At 37.1% G+C, this 15040-nt stretch overlaps 1 protein-coding gene and 1 long non-coding RNA gene across 2 annotated transcripts in view; one reads left to right on the plus strand and one right to left on the minus strand.

The window, feature by feature from the left end:
• Nucleotides 1-7978, plus strand: part of LOC106724081 — a 10223-nt gene extending 2245 nt beyond the window's left edge. The window contains exon 2 of the long non-coding RNA XR_001359836.1: nucleotides 7182-7978. This is a non-coding gene — a long non-coding RNA (uncharacterized LOC106724081). The remainder of the gene's footprint in view (nucleotides 1-7181) is intronic.
• Nucleotides 7979-9288: 1310 nt separating this feature from the next.
• Nucleotides 9289-15040, minus strand: part of TMPO (thymopoietin) — a 28301-nt gene continuing 22549 nt past the window's right edge. Inside the window, exons 6-10 of the mRNA XM_014530030.1 lie at nucleotides 14200-14319; nucleotides 14005-14100; nucleotides 13472-13582; nucleotides 12156-12244; nucleotides 9289-11429 (exon numbers count right to left, since the gene is read on the minus strand). Of these exons, the coding sequence (XP_014385516.1) occupies nucleotides 11144-11429; nucleotides 12156-12244; nucleotides 13472-13582; nucleotides 14005-14100; nucleotides 14200-14319 (702 nt within the window). The 3' untranslated portion in view covers nucleotides 9289-11143. The remainder of the gene's footprint in view (nucleotides 11430-12155; nucleotides 12245-13471; nucleotides 13583-14004; nucleotides 14101-14199; nucleotides 14320-15040) is intronic.

The following is a 15040-nucleotide window of genomic DNA, read 5'->3' on the forward strand; positions in this document are numbered from 1 at the left end:
AGAAATTACAGCCTTGCAGATACTGGAAGGCAGTCATATAAACTTTCTGGTCCTTTATCTCATCTTGAACTGAGACTTTAAAGCCCTAAGCTTATCATTCCCTTTCCCCCATTTAGGCATAATTAGGAGAAACCAACCAACTCCACTGTATGTCTTATTTTCACTTAAATACTCTATGGAAGCGTCTACTTAGTCACCAAAAACCTCGATTCTTTAGCTATCGATTACAGGTGTCCACAAGTTCGATATTAAGAAACTGTTTTGGCTGATGCATGCCATGGACAACCAGTGTCACATTGACAACTGGTCATCAGTGCCTTTAAAACCAATCAAATTCAGAGAACCATTTGGCTCTCCTGGAATTATTTCTGTTTTAGAGTTTGACCAGAGAAGAGCAAAACCAGTATGAGTCATATGTAATAAGAGATCTATTTTAGGGGTTAGACCTTATGAAATTGTGGGAACTGGCAAAGTTGCCTCTGTGCCTGGGGTTGGACCTAAAATTGCTGTAATTGATAGGGCTTACAGTCAAGGCAGGAAAGCTGGACATGAAGTGGGGACAAGCAGGGACAAAATGGAACCCCACTAAGACAAACTGGACCCCCTGAGCATAAACTAGACTGTGCCATCTATCTTTACCACCTACATTGATGATGCAAGAGGCATGGTGCTGCACAGGCATCTGTCCCAAGACTCAGAGACACTGAAGAAGAAGGTCCAGCAGTTGCTGAAAGAGCTCCACACCTGGCCACTGCCCCACTCCAAGGTGAGCCAGCAGATTAGCAACGATGTGCATGAGCTGCCATAGCACCTCATGTCCTATACTAACCTTTATTTTTATTTTACTTTATTTTCAGTGAAGTCCTAACAGGATTTCTTTTAATATATTTTATTGATTTTACAGAGAGGAAGGGAGCGGGATAGAGAGTTAGAAAATCGATGAGAGAGAAACATCAATCAGTTAGCTGCCTTCTGCATGCCCCCTACTGGGGATCAAGCCCACAACCAAGATACATGCCCTTGACCAGAATGGAATCTGGGACCCTTCAGTCTGCGGACTGATGCTCTATCCATTGAGCCAAACCGGTTAGGGCCTATACTAACCTTTAGAATGTAATACTTGCTGCTTCACTTCCGCCTTTGAAATCTTACACAAATTTCCCCTGTGGCCAATCTTCACCCAGAACTGTATTGTGGAGATAAACAGAATTTGAGATGCTAGAAAGATAGAACATCCGAGTGGAACTTTCCAACAAGCATTTGTAAACTTAGAGCTAGAGGTCAAGTTTGCATTTAGGATTATCCCTTTCATGGGGAATCACAAGAAAATCCTTAAATAATTCCTACCACAGCCATGTAATGGAGGGATATAATAAATTATGGAAAGGAGACTAAAGTCCCTTTTCATACCTGCCCTGAATAAAAAAGAATAACGTCACTTAGTTGTTGTCTTTTCTTTTTATTAGAAACCTTGTTTCCTTTTTAAAATAAATATATCTTTATTGATTTCAGAGAGGAAGGGAGAGAGAGAGAGATAGAAGCATCAGTGATGAGAGAGAATCATTGATGGGGATCAAGCCCGCAACCCAGGCCTGTGCCCTTGACCGGAATTGAACCTGGGACTCTTCAGTCCACAGGCCCAAACTCTATCCACTGAGCCAAACCAGCCAGGGCTTTGTTTACTTTTTTTTTTTTTTAATATATTTTATTGATTTTTTACAGAAAGGAAGGGAGAGGGATAGAGAGTTAGAAACATCGATGAGAGAGAATAAGATTAGGGCAACCCCTCTACCAAAGTGCATCCCAATAAGCAGACCCAGCTCTGAGGCTCACATTCAGACTCTCAAAGTCACCCATATTTGTGCAGGGGATTTAAACTCTGAAAGTTACACATGAATATTCAGGGACATTGTATTTTATAGGAAACTAGAGGTCCGGTGCACAACATTCATGCACTTGGGAGGTGGAGGAGGGCCCCTCAGCCCGGCCTGCGCCCTCTCGCACTCCAGGACCCCTCGGGGGATGTCCACCTGCCGACTTAGTGCCCCACCGCTGCTGCGCTCACCAGCGGTGAGCCCGGCTTCTGGCTCAGTGGCGCTCCCCCTACCAAGGGGCAGCTCCTGTGTTGAGCGTCTGCCCCCTGGTGGTCAGTGCATGTCATAGAGACTGGTCAATTTGCATATTAGGATTTTATTATCTAGGATAAATGGCAGGTGGATTATTTTACCCAGTCTTTCTTCACATCTAGAAATTTCCTTCTTTCTTCAATTAAAATAATAAAATCTGGTTTGGCCCAGAGAGGAGAGGCTACCTAGATGTGACAGACCCTAAAATAGTCCACATTGAAGGTACACGTACGTGTGGCAACTTTGGTCACTCAATGGCTACAATCCATCACCCGGACAGCTTTTAAATGAGGCCTGTTCATCACAAATTAGAGGCTCCCAAATCTGGTTCCTCATAAAAGCACTGGGGAGTTTTTTGAAACACAGATGTTCTCAGGCCTCAAAAGATTATACTTACTAAGTCCGACGAGGAGTCCTGGAATCTGCCATTTTTAAAGATCCCGAGGTGATTCTTATAGACAGCCAGGTTTAGGAACTGATGCTCTAGGGAATTCAAAGATAAACATGAGCCGGTGGAATGAGCCTGCCACGAGTTTCCTATCTGTAAACTGAGACAATATCCTGAATTACCTGGTTTGCCATTGATACAAAGTGCTTAGTTACTAGAAAGGATCCTTGCTGATGTGGTTTGATCAAGTGCAAGAGCAAGGTGCTAGGCTGTGGTGTACACCAAGAGTGTAACATACAGGAACTTTGTTGTTTTTGTTATTGTTGTTTATTTTGAGAGTACATTTATTAAAGCTGAGGACAGTGAAACAAGGAAGGGCTTAGGATAGAAGAAGCAACAAGGGAGAGACTAGGCAAGGCTGCTTTGGCTCTAGAAATGTTATAGAAAAGAAGTAAGCCAAGGAGGGGCCCATACAGGACATTTTAGGGAGAAATGAAATGAAAAAGTGATGAAAATAAAATAAAGGGATTAAGTTTTATTAAAAGAAGTAGAAATAGTTCCGTCCATCCTTAGAGACATGGGACAGAAGATACCTAACACCTAAGTTTCTGTTTATGTCCTGGGTCATCATGAACTGAAATGTACTGCAGTTTTGTCGTAGTTCAAACTCATACCACTTGTGTGATATTTTTGCCGTAGGTATTAAGGGGCCTTCTCACAAATGAGCACAATTTAGGGCAATTGCAGTCAGCCCTAAATGAAATTAAAATTTGCAAACATAATGGAACCTCAGGAAAATACTTGTGTTCTGCAATGATATCTCTAAACTTGGAAGGCAGCCCATTGCGAAGGACCATCTTTAGGGAATCAAACATATCCTTTAGAGCAGCGATTCTCAACCTGTGGGTCTCAATCCCTTTGGGGGTTGAACGACCCTTTCACAGGGGTCGCCTAAGACCATCGGAAAACACATATATAATTACATATTGTTTTTGTGATTAATCACTATGCTTTAATTATGTTCAATTTGTAACAATGAAAATACATCCTGCATATCAGATATTTACATGACGATTCATAACAGTAGCAAAATTACAGTTATGAAGTAGCAACAAAAATAATTTTATGGTTGGGGGTCACCACAACATGAGGAACTGTATTAAAGGCAACATGAGGTGTACTAAGGGTCACGGCATTAGGAAGGTTGAGAACCACTGCTTTAGAGAGCAATCTCTTCAAATGTTAGTGACATTGACGGACTTGATTCTTCTGAAACTACACATTGCTGTTACACAATTACAATTAACCTATATAACACTAGCAATCACTTAAATTTTCTCTAATTTCTGATGACTTGAATCATTGTAGAAAAGAAACAGTATTTTTCCTCTTGATTTCAAGAATGTCAACTTTGAAAAATATTTAAATCATCCTTCATTTAAATGATAGAGTAGGAGAAAATAAAAATTAGAATTTTGTCAACAACCTAATTGATTTATCTAGGGCAGTTTATGGGTCAGCATAACTTGTTCCTGGGTGTTTGAATGATCAGATTTGATGTCTGAATTAAATGAAAAAGATTATTACTATTATTCATTTCATTGTTAAGTGGTATGGGTTGAAGCTTAGGAACTAATTTTCTATTTTTTTAAAAACATGATAAACACCTGAAGTCTGTGTAAATGGAAATGTAATTACTCTTAGAACTAAGTTGCTATATGTTCTTCATACATTGGTGGACACTGGGATTCCTTATACTGTGTTCTTGCACATGAATAGTATGTGTTCCAATATTACTACTGTCTTTCAAACAAATTGTACCTAACCTGACTTGTTTTTATGTATTCCTGTTTTCATAACTTTCATTACATGAATTAATCTCTGAGTTATGTGGAAAAGCTTCAGTCTTAAACATTCAGAACTTCTTATACCTTCTTTTGCCATGACCTAGTCCAGTGGTCGACAAACTGAAGCTTGCGAGCCACATGCGGCTCTTTTGCCCATTGAGTGTGGTTCTTCCACAAAACACCACGTGCAGGCGCGCATGTACAGTGCGATTGAAACTTCGTGGCTCATGCACAGAAGTCGGTATTTTGTGGAAGCGCCATACTCAAGGGGCCAAAGAGCCGCATGTGGCTCGCGAGCCACAGTTTGCAGACCACTGACCTAGTCCTATTGGCTACTCGTAGTCATTGTTTTTCTAAGACAATTTCCCAATTAGGTCCAATCTTTCAGAAAGTATCTAAGCATCATTCCTACTTGCCTATTTGTCAATATATGTATATTAAAACTGCTCTATGTAATAGTAATCCAGACTATAGATTTTCAACCTTTTTCATCTCGAGACACACATAAACTAATTACTAAAATTCTGTGGAACATCAAAAAATAGATTTTTTAACTCATTCACATCAGATGGCTATTGTTGTGTTGGCTGTTGTCATTATTTTATTTGACAATCTAAGGGAAAAGAGGTCAGTGCTCCTGACTAAATAGTCAGGTATTGCATGTTTTAAAAATTCTTGCAGCACACCAGTGTGCCACAGCACACCATTTGAAAATTGTTGATCTAGACAACTTAAAAGTTTTTGGAATACCATTCACTCTTAATATTATTGAAAAAAATAAGAACAAGGTAACATCACATTTTTTAAGATTGAAACATTTGAGATATTGCCTTAACACAATGGATTCAAGGGTAACTGAAAAAAATCAGGCATGTTTCAACTGTTAAAACATCTAATGTAGTATGATTGTGTGAATATGTGTAGGAAAAATGAGTGTCTATCTTAGTATAATAATCTTAAAAAGTAATATAATAGCTAGGTTATGTTTTTAAATTATTTAATTTATATTGGACACCTAGTTTAGGGTACTGTGGATATTTCCAAAGTTCTGTCTTTGGCCTCCCTTCATTCTCTTCCCAGGAATCTCCCTTTACTCCCATGGAAATTAGCTTTTATCTTTGTGGGAAATTTTTCAGTATTTTATTTTTTATGTTTCTGGTATTGCTTATTTACTTTGTAAAAATCTGAAGTAATTTTACATTTATAGAAAAGATGCAAGAATAGTGCAAAGAACGTCTATAGACCCTTCAGTCAGATTCCCCGCTTGTTAACACTCTGCCACATGTGCTTCATCATTGTCTCCCATCAGTTTTCAGACACACATATAGACATGCGCATATATAATATACTTATATTATGAATAGGTTACACATACACACATACATATATACCCTTGTATACACATATTTTTCCTGAATCTACAGGGTGCCTAGTTACTTCTACACACTTAAGTGTGTATTTCCTAAAAGACAGAGGACAACCAACAAAATCTGGATATGAACATTGATATACTACTACTATCCAATTCATAGATCCTATCCAAATTTCCCAATGTCATTTATAACAAAAAAACAAATCAGAAAACAGAATTACTTTAAAAGAAAAATAAAATAAAAAACAGAATTATTTTTCTTCTAGTCCAGTATCCAGACAGAAGCACATTGCATTTAATATTCATGTCTCTTTAAGCTTCTTCAGTCTGGAACAGTTCTTTCTTTGTCATTCATGGCCTTCACATTTTTGAAGACAGATATGTTGGAGAATGTTACATAATTTGAATTTGTCTGATGTTTTCTCATGATTAAATTTAGATTAATCATTTAGGGCAGGAATATCACAGAAGTGATTCTTTGTTCTTTTTGGAGTATCATATCAGAAGGCATGTGATGTTGACTTGTCCTATTACTGGTGAGGTGGACTTGGATCACTTAATCAAGGTAGGGTTTGTCAGGTTTCCTCATGGTAACTTACTGTTTCTCATCTCTAATTAATAAGTAATATGTGGGGTGATGCTTTGAGACTACAACAAACTTTCACCCACTAATTTTCATATCTGTCAATGATTATTGCCCTAATCTATTGTGATAATTGCCAAATGATGATTTTCTAACTCCACCAGTTCTACATTACTATTGTACTGTAAGGAAGTGCTTTCCTCTCTCCTTACTTATTTAGTTCATTCTTCATTTATTTTTTTAAAAGTGTATTTTTATTGATTTCAGAGAGGAAGGGTGAGGGAGAGAGAAACATCAATGATAAGAGAATCATTCATCAGCTGCCTCCTGTACATCCCACACTGGGGATCAACACCACAACCTGGGCATGTGCCCTGACAAGGAATCGAACCATGACCTCCTGGTTCATTGGTCAACACTGAGCCACACCGGCCAGGTGCCTTTTTTCAGATTTATGACTACCTTCTCTGACAGAGATAAAATTGCTGTTCCATTATCTTCAAAATATTGTCCCTTACTTTCTTTAATCCTCACTCGATATTTTTTCCATTTTTAGAGTGGGAAGGAAGGGGAGAGAAACATGGACAAGAGAGTGACACATCGATTTGTTGCCTCCTGCACACACCCCTTCTGTGCATGGGCCAACACTTTAACCACTGAGCAGCCAGCTGGGGCCCGCCTCAGGTTTCTGACCCCCTCCACCTGTGATCACACTTTGTGGTATAGGCCCCTCGGCTTGAAGTAATAGCAATAGAAAACCAACATAATTCCTGTCACTCCCTAATCACATAACCTAAGCCTGTTTTCTTCATGGCTCTCAGTGTTTTCTGAAGTAAAGTGTTGTTCTTGTTCACCTGTCTCCTAGCCCCTGAAAGGTAACCTATGAAGGCCCCGCCCCCAAGACCCAGGTCCAGCAAGTGCCAGAGGAACCCACAGCACACGTGTTGAACGAGTTCCCGAGTGAAGAGCTTTTTTCTGATTTTTTAAAATTTTATTTTTGTGATAGAACTGATTCATTCACATAAAAATACATTATGATTTCTTAAACCTCTTTAGGCCATCCCAAATACATTCACAAATAATTTATTTTTGTCAAAACCTGTATCTCAGTCTTTGGTTCAGAAATGCAATTGCCGCTTTGTGAGCTGCCTCGTGGAGGTAAAGGGTCCCCACTGCAGACCAGATTCACACTAGGATTTGCTTCCTGTCCTTGGTCCCCCACTAACCAACCAAACCTTTGGCTTCTGGTGGCCAGTTGACCTGTGGTGCTTTACACCCCGTCTCCTGTTAACCTGCCTGGTGGTGCTTCTGGTGAGGCAGAGGTACTCCCATCCCAGGGCTGTAATGGCCCGGGTAATCTTAGCTCCTTGAGTTCTTGTTCACTTCTTACTTGGGGACCAGGAATTGCAACCATTGGAAGTGGGGGCAGCTTGGATGCTGTTTGTTCATGGCTACAGGCCTGGAAGGGGAGCAGGCAGTGTGGGACGGCCCCTCCTTATGCCCCCCACTAGCTCTAGCTGGCCCCATGCCGCCCCCACCCACAGCTTTACTCCTGGTTCTCTTTGCGGTTCCTAGGGAGCATTCCCTGGGGTTAAATAGATGCTTTGCTTTAGCCAGTTATTTTTGTTGTTTTCAGAGAGGGAGAGGGAGAGATAGAAACATCAATGATGAGAATCATTGATCGGCTGCCTCGTGCCCACCCCCAAATGGGGATCGAGTCTGCAAATCAAGCATGTGCCCCTGACTGGAATTGAACCCGGGACCCTTCAGTCCACAGGCCGACGCTCTATCCACTAACCAACTAGGGCTGAAGTAGGTATTTTCTTATTACAAATGAGGAGAGAATGATGCTCAGAGAGGTTAAGAAACTTGCCCAAGTTGGCACAGCTGGGAAATAAGGGTATCTAAAAGACCATGCATGTTCATTCATTTTCTACACCAGTTCTATTTAAGCCTTGTTCTTTGTATGACTTTGGTGGTCCTTCTAAGTTCCAAACCTCTAGCAATTTTTAAAGTTTACTTCTAATTTTAAGCCTATTTCCTTTCTAATTATAGTATATATATTACTATGAGAAATGCCAATTTAAATAAAATCACCTTTGGGGAACACATGAATGAAGAAGAGATAAAGGCACTTCGATCCTTGTGAACACAGCTCCATGATAAATATACCATAACAACATCTTTGCTTAGTCTCAGAGCAAGACTGTCATGCCCTAGCCCAGTGTCGGCAAACTGCGGCTCGCGAGCCACATGCGGCTCTTTGGCCCCTTGAGTGTGGCTCTTCCTAAGCCTAATTAAGTTAATAACAATGTACCTACCTATATAGTTTAAGTTTAAAAAATTTGGCTCTCAAAAGAAATTTCAATCGTTGTACTGTTGATATTTGGCTCTGTTGACTAATGAGTTTGCCAACCACTGCCCTAGCTGGTTTTGCTCAGTGAGTAGAGCGTCGGCCTACAGATTGATGGGTCCTGGGTTCGATTCCAGCCAAGGGCACATGCCCAGGTTGCGGGCTCCATCCCCAGGGTGGAGAGTGCAGGAGGCAGCCAATCAATGATTCTCTCTCATCATTGATGTTTCTATCTCTCTCTTCCTCTCTGAAATCAATAAAAATATATTAAAAAAAAAAAAAGACTAACTGTCATGATGCCTCAGAAAAGTACTAAGACAGTAAAGCTGGGAAAGGGTGGAGGAAGATGACTGAAAAGTAGTTTCTACATTGTAGAGAGAGAGAGAGAGGTGCCTCTCTGTAAGCTTCCCTGTCATTCTCCAAGTACACATAATGGCTACATACTATTTACCTATGAATAAACAAGGACCCGATTACTACAGTGATTAGAACAAAACATAAAGGAGCTGACTGAAAATGAGAACTAAAATGCAACAATCCATAAATATCACATAAGAAATGTTATCAGGACATTTTGTAATTTGTGCAATCTAAAAAGCATTTATTGCAATGACAAAACTACAGGTTAACTTTTTTATTGTTGAATTATATTGTAAAGTCTACATCTACAGTTTAATCGGGAAGAAATGCTTTGCGTTTACATCAAGGACACATTAATTCTAGTGGAGTAAAACAGACACACACAAAAGACCAAATACACATGGCGGGGGGGGCGGGGCGCGGGGAGGAGGAAGACTTTTATCTGGTCCTACTTTTGCTATTTTGTACCACACCTTTCCTATTAGAAAATTGATCTTACATACATATTAAGTCTGATTTATCATCCCACATTTTTAAACAGTAAATGCAGCTTTTCACAATTTCTAATTATAAACAAAAGATCGAAAACAAAATGGGAAACGAAGTTTAAAAACAAAGAAAGTGAAAGTAGACTGCTATTACCTTACGCAGGAAAGTTGAGTAAAACGTGCCCCCTGTGTGGCTCATCTCAAAGAAACACTTTTACTCAAAGAGGCAAGCATTTCTGACCTATATGTTTTTTACTCCCTCAGGCCTATAAACATTTCTGATAAACTGCCAAGAGAAAAATGTCTACAAAATATCTAAAAGCTAAATATCAGAAAAGGGCTAATTCAAATAAAAATTGTTTGCTGGTCTAAATATACACCTTCAGCATTTTCCCTTTTGCAAAAGTATCTTTTTATTTCAGATGGCATTTAAAAATAACTTACATTTTTAGTGTGCTTATGGCAAAGACTGTAAAAGTAGTAACTCAAATGAGTAAGTTTAAAATTTTTGTTTTACTTGATTCTGTTGAAATTTCAATTAATTAACCAAGTTATTCATGAGGTAAGTTTTAGCTAAAAAAAAATACATCAACCACAAGATAAAGTTAACCACTTCAAGAGTACACAAAAATCATAATGCCCACCTCATATTCAGAGTTTACAAATTCATGTAACTACTGTGTAGCCAAGAAAAGTTTATGTAATTTAAAAGCTAATACTTTCTGCATTTTAAAATCAAATTATGTTGGGAAACAGGGCAAAAAAAACTTGGCAAAATTTGTTTTTAGTAACAGAAGACAATGCAATAAGGAATTCAAATGGAAACAAAGACCAGTGTGTAAAGTTTCTAACTTCTAAATAGACACACACTTATTTATTAAAAAATATTTGGTAGCAAACTGGATTGACAATATTTTTAGCTGTAAATAAAAAATACAGGTTCTAAAACATATACATATAGGAATCTTTAGCACTAAAAGATTACTGCTAAAATTCAACTGTATTTAAATGGGTCTTACTGAAGTAGGACATTCATGATACTAGAAATTTTTTAAAAAGTGAGTACAACAGGGCTACACTAATAGCATTACTAGTAATAAAAGTTACTGAAGAGATTATTGCCGTACTTTTCCCCATAAACACCATTAAACTTCGTTGCTGTTACAAAAGTACAACTCCAAGTTACTTTTTCTCTTACCAAATTTCATGTTTCACCTATCTCTAAAGTTTTTATTCAGCAGAGAATAATTCTTAAATCTTTTCTGTAAGAATTCCAAGTATTTAAATGTGTAGCTTCACATTATACATTTCGCCCTTCTTGAAACACAGAAACAATATACATTTTTCTCAAAAATGAAATAAGATGCCCACATTAAAAAAATAAAGTCTACAAAAAAGTTCCAGAGCTAAAAAAGATTATTTGTATGGCACGAAGTGATCTCCTACTAGTCCAAAGTCCAAAACATTTAAATGAAGTCCATTTATATATCGCTTACTTTTCAATGGAATACTACATTTGAGGTGAATCACATTATATTTAGCTCTTGCGTCAAGAAGTGTACACAATTTTTTTTATACAGTTATTAAAAATAGGAGACCAAGTTGAGTGTGCCAAAGAGATATCATTCAGTTGAGATTTTTAGAGTTGCCAAGATAAAAACCAGAGAATGGATTTACTTGGTTGGTTTCCATAGCTTGATAGACCAAAAACAAAAAAATGGCCACAACAACAAACAGCAAAATTTTTATCCACATGGGAATAGAGTGTCCCTTTTTTGTCTTTTCTGGCTTGACATCTGCCAAAGGAATATACTTAGGAATATATTTCGATGAAAAAGATTCCTCCATCCTGAAATCACTGAATTCTAATGGCCGCCCTGCAGCCCCTTTGATTGGTCTGCGACAACTAGCACTGTTGGGAATAAAAGGACAAAGAAAAAAATAAATTTTAGATAAAGTCATGAGTTACATAAGTAATATAAAATATCATTACCACTCCTTATTCCAAATGCATTCCTTAACAGTAGGTAAATGTCACATATAAACAGGTCAAGCTACTTAAAACTTATATACATTTTCCATTTAAAAGATGCATTATCTTTTATTAAAAAATAATATTCAGAACATTGATAAATATTCACTAAACTTGCCTTCTTAAAGTCTTTTCAGAGCTAACATATTTAGGAGATAAGAGGAAAGAAATAAGGTAGTTTGGTTGTGATTCCTTCAGTCAGGAAACAATTCAACAGATATCTAAATATAGTCTTTTCAATCAGAAAACAGAATCTCTCTGTGAAAACAATGATTTCCTTCTTTAAAAATTGGTAAATTATTTCTTTATAATCCTTCAGTTTAACAAAGTTAATTTTGAAACTGACTCAATTTTCCAGAATGTGAACTGATAGCTTAGAAATCTCCCCAAAGAACAGTTTAATTCTGAGAACACAAGTATAGTTAACTTTTTGTGAAGAATGAATAATTAAAATTCCCATTTATGTGTATTAAATAATGTTGTATACCCTAAATATATATAATTTTATGTGTCCATTATATCTAAAAAAAGGTGGGAATAAATAAGTGAATAAATAAAAATGCCCCCATAGAATACACTAATACTTGTTTCAATGTATCTGAATACCTAATTCCTGTTGGTGTAGATGCTTCAAAGGGAAACATTTCCTTAAGAATATCCCTTTCTATTCTTCTTTCCTCTGTTTTTTCTCCCACCTAATAAGAAACAAACAACCAAAGTTAAAAATTAGTGTAAATGTGCAACAATGAAAATATATTTTAAATGGAAGTTTCAAAGAAGAGAATGCACTTAAATCTATCCTAGCTTTTAACTGCTATTTCTAAATTCATTATCACCTAAGTATCCACACATTTCCAAATTTAAGATGTTAATGTGATAATTGGGGGGGAGGGGGATAGCCACACATTAAAAATTAACAAGTAAAAGAAACAAAAAATTCAGTGAAGCTAATATGGCAGTATAAGTTCCCCCACTGGATTTCCCATGCTTTTCATTAACATTAAGAGCACATTGTTTTTTCCTCCATTAAAAACTTCGTAATAAGCCCGACTGGAGTGGCTCCATTGGTTGAGCGTAGTCCCATGAACCTAGAAGATGCCAGTTTAATTCCTGGTCAGGGCACATGCCAGGGTTTTGAGGCTCAATCCCCAGTAGGGGGCCTGCAGGAGGCAGCTAATCAATGTTTCTTTCTCATCAATGTTTCTCTCTCCCTCTCTCCCTTCCTCTTTCTTAAAAAAAATCAACAAAAACGTATTTTAAAAAAAATACTTTGTAATAAATGATCAAATATAGAAGATATCAAATAATATGGACCTTTAACAAATTTCAGTATGTGTTTTAAAGCAGTCAATCTAATCTTCCTAACTTAAAAAAAACATAAGATATATACTTTTCAACAACCTGATTGTTTTGCTTGTTTGCCTTTATGCCCCGATCAAAATAACCTTTGGTAAAAATTCATTAAAACTATAATGCATCATGCAGTTAGTACTTTAAAGCTTAATTATACAGGAGTTAATCAAATGAAGCATCATACAAAGTTATTTTAAAGTCCCATTATTTGACCTTTCAGTGAAAGATAGTATAGCCTCCCGTATTGCCCAGTTATACTTTCAACTCTCATCCATAACGAAGAGGAGAACATGTTATAAGCAGCACACAAATGACCCCTCCCTTGAAAACTGTAAGTTAAGAGGCACACAGTAGTAGCAAGAGGATAGTATTAGCACGTCATATTACATTGGTTACTTTTTATTGTCACTAGCCGAAGTATGTCTTTAAAAATATATGTGCGCGTGCACACACACACACACACCCCCAACTCAATAAAGCTCTGCTCCCTCCCACTTCTAAAAAACAAATATAAGTATTTCCTCTTTAAAAGATCAATGATAACATCGATCTAAATTTTATTCATTTACTTCAGCTCTTGTCAATGGTTTCTTTGGTGTTCTTCTGGGTATGTCTGAGAATTCAGTGATTGGCAGAATAGGAGCTGCATGCTTGAAATTTCCAGTCACCCTATTGACAACCTGCCAAGATTCAAATTATTCAGACTCAGAATTATCCAAACATAACAAAGACATGTGAAAAAAAGAAAAATATATTTTATTTCTATATTATTAGAACTTTCCCTTAATAAAAATTTAGGCAAAAGGACCCAGAAATGAATATATTCAGTGGTTCTCACATGTGAAGCCTTATCACGCTTTAAATATTTTAGCAAAAAAGTATCCTTTTAATACTTTGGATTCTTGCGCAATGAATTAAAATTTATACATATGTAAATTGGCCATATTGAAAATTTTAAATTTAGAATTATGTGGGGAATAAGTTTAACATATGTTCAAAAACATGTAAGTTTGATATTTGCCAAAAATCACCACCTCCCCAATTCTAATTAAAGGGTAGTTTACAAAGAATACAACTTGTATAGTTTATGAAACATATTTACTAAGGTTTCGTTGCTTGAAGCCATTATAGTTTCAGCTATGGGAGTACTCTCTGAAATTACTGCACCATCTATACGAAAATGTTCTGAAGTATCCACCTGTTAGTTTGAAAACAAAACAAAAACAATAAATATAAAATAAACACTAAAACCCTACCAATCTGAAAACCCAATTCTAAGCAATAAGCCTTGCATCACCCTTTTCCTCGGAGTTCTTCTCGACCCTCTTGTGGATTCCCTAGTTAATGCCTGCAGAGGTCCGCCTTTGGAAGATCCACTTGTCCATTCAGTCTCAGTTATTCCAGCTTGAGAATAGCTCTAATCAACATCGACACATTAAAAAGTCATATTCTAACATCAAACACCTTAATAATGGCCATATTAGCACAGACAAGCCATGAAAACTCTCCAAATGCCAGCATTTGCAAACAATGCTATGCCCTCAATATATTTCTATATGTATTGACTGAACTGATATGTAGTTATCAGAAAATACTTAACGGATGGTAAAAATACATTCAAGAGTCCAACTATAGAAGCTCACAAATTGTAATAGAAACAAGGGGAGAAAAAGTGCATCAATTCATCACTGACTCCTTTTGTGACTGCTGTGTGCTATTTGCCTCTAGCATTGCAGCTGCATCTCTGACCGTCTAATCAACAAGCAGGCTGAGGCTGAGCATGAGAGATTTTCTTTGACTTATAAAAAAGTCATTTGTTACAAGTCAGAATCCTTTTAAAACAAAATACAAATTTTATAATTGTTAAATATTATTCGTTTCCTGTGGTTAGGACTATTAAACTATTAAATAGAATCAGTTTAAATTATAATCCATACACAGCTATCTGAACTTAAAAATTCCCAGGTGTCAAACTCTTCTTAAAGACGTTAAATAGCAACAAAAACTTGGTGTCACCTCTTTCATGAATATGCATGCCTAACCTGTCACAGCCAAACCTCCCTCAATGCTATCCACTCCTCACTACAGAAAGATAATAGTGACACACTACTGCTTTACCTTCCAGTCCATAATTCATT

This window comes from Myotis brandtii, unplaced genomic scaffold, assembly GCF_000412655.1.
Source record: "Myotis brandtii unplaced genomic scaffold, ASM41265v1 scaffold708, whole genome shotgun sequence".
NCBI classification, from domain to species: domain Eukaryota; kingdom Metazoa; phylum Chordata; class Mammalia; order Chiroptera; family Vespertilionidae; genus Myotis; species Myotis brandtii.